The sequence below is a fragment of the Drosophila erecta genome, unplaced genomic scaffold (assembly GCF_003286155.1).
Source record: "Drosophila erecta strain 14021-0224.00,06,07 unplaced genomic scaffold, DereRS2 tig00000000-arrow-pilon, whole genome shotgun sequence".
In the NCBI taxonomy this organism is placed as follows: Eukaryota; Metazoa; Arthropoda; class Insecta; order Diptera; family Drosophilidae; genus Drosophila; species Drosophila erecta.
The window spans coordinates 19479353-19486083 of NW_020825194.1; the positions used below are offsets into that span (position 1 = coordinate 19479353).

The following is a 6731-nucleotide window of genomic DNA, read 5'->3' on the forward strand; positions in this document are numbered from 1 at the left end:
CTTAAAGATAGCTGGCGGGGCACAAAGCACCCCAGGAGCGTCTCGTGGTGATTATGGACTCGGGTTGAAAGCCGGGTAAAAAAGGGCAGATAAGTTATTGTTGCAACCCCTGCAAGGGATCCGTAAAAATAGGACAAGATATATATACACTCGCACACACATTCATCTGCCCGGAGGGTGCGTCGTAAAAATGAGTTACGAGTCCTGCCATTTTAAATTAAAATAGCAGGCAGCCTCCATTGTGCATGCAAGATGGTCGAGGATGGTCGCAAAGGAAAAAGGTCAAAGGCCATTGAATTCCACCCTGCAAACCCAATCCAGCGGACAAAATGGTCATGTTGACAGAAGTAAATCTCTTGAATTATCGCATTAGATGCCGCATTCTCACAGATAGATTCCCGGCCCGATGAAGCCATATCATAAATAATCAGGATCGGAACGTCGCTGGGGCATTATAAAGGATTTTCGGGCAGCCCTGTTGATTTAAGCATTCTTCCTGTGTTTGCTTTGCATTTGAAAGGGTTCCAGATCTTGGCCACCCCGTTTTCAAACTAAAAGTGAATTTTCAATATATTAATATTCATTTCAAGGAAATTTCCTTCTATTGAATTAAAAAAGCTCCAGGTATATGTTTATTTGCTAAGCTCTTATATTTTTGTTTTGGCTGATATTTTTATGCTGTCCTCATAACATTATATTACTGGAAGAATCGAGTTTGTTTGGAAATACCTTCAGATTTAAGGAAACAATTTCCTAAAACTTGACCCACTTGTAGGAAATTGTTCCCAAAAGTTTTAGTTTAATTTTAAGTTTTGCAGCAATAGCTTTGCATTTCTTGCGGAACCGTTCGAATCAAATGAATCTTCAGTAGGACTAGAGTTTGGCCTATTGTACCACTGTAATGGTGAAGTACTCCTCGGGGGCCACCAGATACTCGAACTTGCGAGTGGCCAGGCGCATGAAGCAGAGTTTGTTGGACGGGTCAATGTCCCGGACGACACTTTGGCAGGTGCTCACCAGGAGTCCATTTAAGTGCTTCAGGATCGCCTGGGCACTTGTGTTATCGAAGGACGTTTCGGCCACCGCATTGGCCATGTTATCGGACACCACATACCCTATAGTATGTTCCGATAGAATGCGATCCACGATCGTTCCATTCTGGTGAATCACCTTCTCCAGAATCCGATTCATTATTTCAAAAGTAAACTAATAAGTGTTCCGTGCTTTGCGACTGGGAGTGGGCTGACTTCTCTGTTGAATTTGTAGGACAGTAATGAATGTTTTTGAGGCGATAGGTTCAAATCCAGACGTTTGGCTTGACTTTCAAGGCTCAGCACTCTTTTAAACTATCATCGTTCTACATTTTGTAACAAATGGGCTCTTGACTTTCCAGCACTCACTGAGCTTTTGATACGTATACTTGCATTTTGAATAATACAGAATTCATGCTGGCTTCCTAATTTTCATTTCCATTACAGTTTATGAGCACATCAATTAGGTCCCGTATAAAAGAGAAAATAACCCGCCAATTTTTATTTACCTCCTTTTGAATTAAGCCTCCATGTTCGATGACTTTAGATCGGATTTATAATTACAGAACGAGCCTATTCCTATCGCGTTGATTAAATAAGTGTTGGCTGTATCGCAACAGATGGCAGTGGGGTCGAATAAATTAAACTTATCGGAGTTCTCTTATCTCGCTGCCGCCCTCGATCCCCACTCCTGGAATCCCCAATGCCATTGAACTTGCCCTCCAATTGGATCGGAACACTCGACGAGGTCAGTTCGAATTACTGCACACAAATACTGATACTCGTATACCCGCCCAAGTTCAAGTGGTCGCGTGGCTTCCACGAGTTCCTCCTCCCGCAGGCAACCTCATCATCGAGCCGTTTTCATTTAATTTTCATGCACATTTAATGGCGTCTGTTATTGGCTTTTAACGAGATTTCCTCTCCACCCGCCGTTGTATTTTTAGGTATCCGTATAATTGACTTTTTGACTTTGAACCGCTCTGTCGCAGGTCGTTGACTCGCCGCCGACTACTTAAACTAATTCCAATTGCTGGCTTAGCCTAAAGCCCACTTAAAGCCCTATTCGACGGCCATAAATCAGTGCTAACAGTGCTGCAATACTGAGTTCTGGCGGGTGTTTAGTAGTTACTACAACACTCATCAGGGCCACGCTCATCTGCATTCAGGGCCCCAGTCTGCCCATCTCCTCGGGAAGAAGTGCTTGTCGGACAAGTCCAGAGAGTGCATGTGGGTGGCCGGGTACATCTCCATATCCCCACATCCCCGGATCGACCCAAAATGGCCACTCGAGCGCCCACAACGGCCATAAAACACTTTTGGACATGCTGTTGGCCCAGCAAACAACTCTCAACTCTGGTCCGCTCTTTTCCCTCTGAGCTGGTCAATAAAATGTGCATAAATCCGGATGCCGTTCAACGCAAACCGAATCTGGCCGTTTCTCGCCGTCCAGGAGAAGCCTTTGCATTTAACGGGTCAACCTCAAAGTACAGTGGGCTGTCTTATTTATTCGCCAGGCTTACAACTCGCGATTGTGACTTGTTCTGACATATCTCAATTATTTCAGCAGTGAAGTTGATGCTTTAAAAAATGTATGGTTACAGTACATAGACTATTGTCACAAGCATTGGCCATATACGATGCATTTATCATAATTGTCTAAGCTGTGAGCTTTTCCCCATATGCTTGCAAAGAATTAAATATTGAAAACAGTTTTTCCCCAAATCCACTCCCCCTTAGTCATGATTAATGGCCGCCAAATGCAAAACGAGAGATTTGTGGCCCGGAAAATGAATTGTGTCCAAGTTGGGCCTGGTGCCATTTCAAACCATGCAAAATGCATGCTCATAAATCCCCTGAGCCCAAGTCGGACTATTTCACTATCTGTGGGGCCGATTTGGGCTGTGGGTTTTGGCCCCTGGGCGGGATTAGGCGGCAAACGCCTATCCGAAAGCCAGATACTGGCGCAATGCCGGCGCCATAAGTCATTTCATTAGATGACTATCGCTGTTTGGGCATAATTCATCCACCAATGGACGATACTCTCCCAACAGCCGCGAATCGCGATGAGGTCAAAAGGTCGGGCGGTACCAAAAACGATAAATAACACCCAAAGAGAATGAAACTTACGAAATGGAAAATTCCTTCGTTAATTAGAAAAACCAGCAAACCAACTGCCAAGCCGAAATCAACAAAAAACTCACAAGGACCCAAATACAGGACATACGGGGACAATTTGAAAGCACTTTCTCTGCCCTCGCTCCCGAAAATGCAAATGAGCTGCTCGAGCTGGAACTCAGGCCTTTTTAGAGTCCGGTCATTGGCCGGCGGTCAGTTCGGTCAGTTCGGTCAGTTCTGGAACGGTGTATCTGGTGTATCTGGGTATCTGGTTTTTTGCCCTCTGCTTTGGCCCCTTTCATTTGTGCCACTCGAGCGGCGAAAGGGACACGTCGCACACACATGGCACAAATTGGCCGAGGGCTTGCCTTGTGTCCGACTGGCCCAAATGTATCCTTCGGCCACCCTTTCCTTCACAGGCCCACTGACACAATTCCTCGGCTCGCATATCACCAGCATCTGAAGCCCAGTTTTGATTACGGACTCCGAAGCCCCCATAAATAATGTACAACACACATATAATACATGGTACATGTGGACTCACCTCAACGCGTTCTGAATTTTAAACCAGCCCAAAATGGAGAACTGTCCTCTGAGTTGTGTATTAGTTGGTATCCTGGAGTGGTAATTGGGCGGCAGGACAATTAACTTGCTGTGTGAGTGCTCTGTAATTGAAAATAAAATGGAAAGTGTTAAATGGGCTCGGGAGTAGCTTAATGAACTTAATCTAAGTGAACCAAAGTCACATTCCATAAGTATATTTATGTGTGGTTCAGAAAACATTCATTATGTTTTAACAGAAACTACTGCTATTCAAGATTCATTTATATTTATGTATTATAAAAACAGCAAACCACTCACAAAGTTAATATTAAACAAGGGATTACCCATTAACACATGATTGCGAAATGTTTGACGACAAATGGTCGAATCGATTCATTTGAGATGTGCAGAGAACAATAAAACTGTGAACTTATTGCAGCCCCAAATTCGTAATCCCACTGATAAATGGCATTATTTGCTTTTCGAATTTATGTTATGGACTTCTAAATAACAACCAATTTAAGGTATTTATCTTTAAGAAGCGCAATTTCGTATGCTGATTCCCGCGGCAGTTGGCTCGCTAATTTATGAAAGCGGCAGACATGGCCACAACCGATCTGGTTTCGACCAACAGAATCGAAAAAATACTCCCTGGCCGAACAATGCAAATTTTTATTAGCCATGAAGTCGGCCATAAAAGCCATTTCAAACCGCTCGAAATTGTTGTCCTCCACTCGAGTACAAATTGTTAGAAGAGGTGCAAAACGGCGCGATTTAATATATCTGCCCGACTAATTTTAATAACTTCATGAGACTCGTTTTCAGCGCAAATAAATTTAGAATTTAATAAAAAACGAACAGCGTATTGAATATCAAGTTTCAGCAATCTTAGAAGTCGAGGCGAAAACGCTTGCCAAAACAAAGGAATTGAATTCATTTAATTTTATGATCCCAAAAAGGTGGGAGATGCTGGAAAAAATTACTTTGTGCCACCAACAAAGGCGCACACACACACACACAGACAAAGTCCATTGAAAAGATAAATTTCTTAATTTAAATTCAGAGTCAGAGTGAATTGAGTTTTGTTCGTTTCCACCCTCAAACGATTTTCATTTCCGTTACAAATGCTTTTCAATTTCGCCCGAACCAAATTCAATTTTCAAACGTTTTATTTCGACAACGTTTTGATTTAGTCGCGCCCGCTTTGAATATTTTACGAATTGGTCGCTTCTTCTGAATCTGTATCCGAATCGAAATTGGGTTTGAGCCACCATTTGCTGGCTTTGTGCGCGTGTGTAACTATGGAATATTTATTATTTAAATTTTTCGACAGCGAGTCGGTGGCCCTAAATCATGCGACAGGCTCATTCAAAAACAAGCAACTCTCGCGCCCAAAACACTCGCATATATTCGTAACTTGTGTTGTTTTTTCGACGCATGATTTAGGTGCAGTCATAAATTCAATTTTAAGCTTTTTGGTATTTCATTTCGGTCTGGTCGGGAATCTGGTTTGGGGCTCCGACTTTGGGGATACGGGTCCACACTGGGGATTGGGGATTGGGGCTGGGTCTCGGCTCTCGGCCCTCGGGTCCGAGGCCAAGATAAACACTTGACAACGTGCTAAGGCCAGCACTGGCAACGCGATAAGCGCATAAATATAGCCCCCCGTAATAAATTCAGCGTCACATTTGACGCCGCGCCTCGCATCTGTGGACCAATGGACGCCACTTGGGGCTTCCGGGGGTTTCCGGGGGCACCAGTGACACCAGTGACACTTGGTCCTACAGAACCACTCTCGACCTCTTGGCCTAACTGTACCATGCATCATCCGTGTCACTTTGCAGGCAGCATTAAGCCCTTCTCCTTCTTTTCAAGAAAACTTCTTGCGACTTTTATGTGGCATGTTAGGATGCTTACTTTTAGGGCAATATCGTAGATCGTAGTTAATGTGGTAATATATAACGGTTTTAAATGAATTCTGTAAACAACAATTAAAAAAAGAAATATTGATGTGAGTAAGGCAACTGAAGTGTATATAAGTGTACCCATTACAGGATATTACAAATCGAAATAAAATGGAAACATAGTTTGATCCTAGGATTGATTCTCAGAAAAAACTACGCTCAAATTTCTTTCAGTTGGACCGTAAGAGGTCCTCCAGCTGGTCAACCGTTGTGCGAGTGCTTTTACGATGCCATAATTGCCCCGCAGGACTACGCGAAAAATATGGCATCTGCGTTGATGGAACAAAGGACGGCGAGGAAGAGAAAGGAAAGGATCGGATCCTGCAGCTAGCTATTCACGGCAATCAAACAGCGCGGCACACGCGGCGAAAGGATGCAAGGCAGTGTGAGAGTGCAGAGTCCATTAAAAGGACATTCCACGCCGGCGATCCACATGTGTCCGGTCGAAAGGACGTGTCGTGCCAAAGGGACACCTCGGCACCTTGTTTGTTTTCGCTCCGCCGTACGTCTCATATTTTCTTTTTTATTTTTAATTTTTGTAAATTGAAAATTGTGTGCGGATGCGGATGCAGTATTGCGTGGCAATTACACAAGCCCTCTCCCAGAGTCATAAATTCAGTCCTTTGCAGGGTAAAGCAAAAGGAGTAGCTTGCTACGGGGGGTCCGTGCCTCCATTCGAGCCAATCCGAGGTGGCCAAGTGGCCGTGCAACATTTCATGTCGTGTTTACACTCACTTCCCAACCGCTCCCTCCCATGCCCCTTGAAAAAATCCAGCAAAGAGGGTCAGGATATTAAAAACTGCAATTAAGTACGGCCAGTGCCTCCAGTTTGCCAATTACCGCCAGAGTTGTGAGTCTATGCGACAGGTTGCGGTCCCTCTTATTTATATTATTAAGTTTCTTTTTTATAATTAATAATTTTCCCTTTCCGCGACGGCAAAACTAGCAAGTGCATAATTTAAATCGGGCTCTTCAAAACAATAATTGGGGTAATATGTAAGCGGCTTTTTCATCGAGGTTCCTTCGTTCGATGTATTTATTTTAGCTTAGTTTGACTTAGCTTAGTTTAAAGGAA

At 43.7% G+C, this 6731-nt stretch overlaps 1 protein-coding gene across 1 annotated transcript; it reads right to left on the reverse strand.

The window, feature by feature from the left end:
* Positions 1 to 627: 627 nt before the first annotated feature.
* On the reverse strand, positions 628 to 1336 carry LOC6552474 (dynein light chain roadblock-type 1). The gene has a single exon (XM_001979796.3). It carries the CDS (start codon positions 1189 to 1191, stop codon positions 886 to 888), a length of 306 nt encoding a protein of 101 aa, XP_001979832.1. The 5' UTR covers positions 1192 to 1336; the 3' UTR covers positions 628 to 885.
* Between the last annotated feature and the right edge of the window lie 5395 nt (positions 1337 to 6731).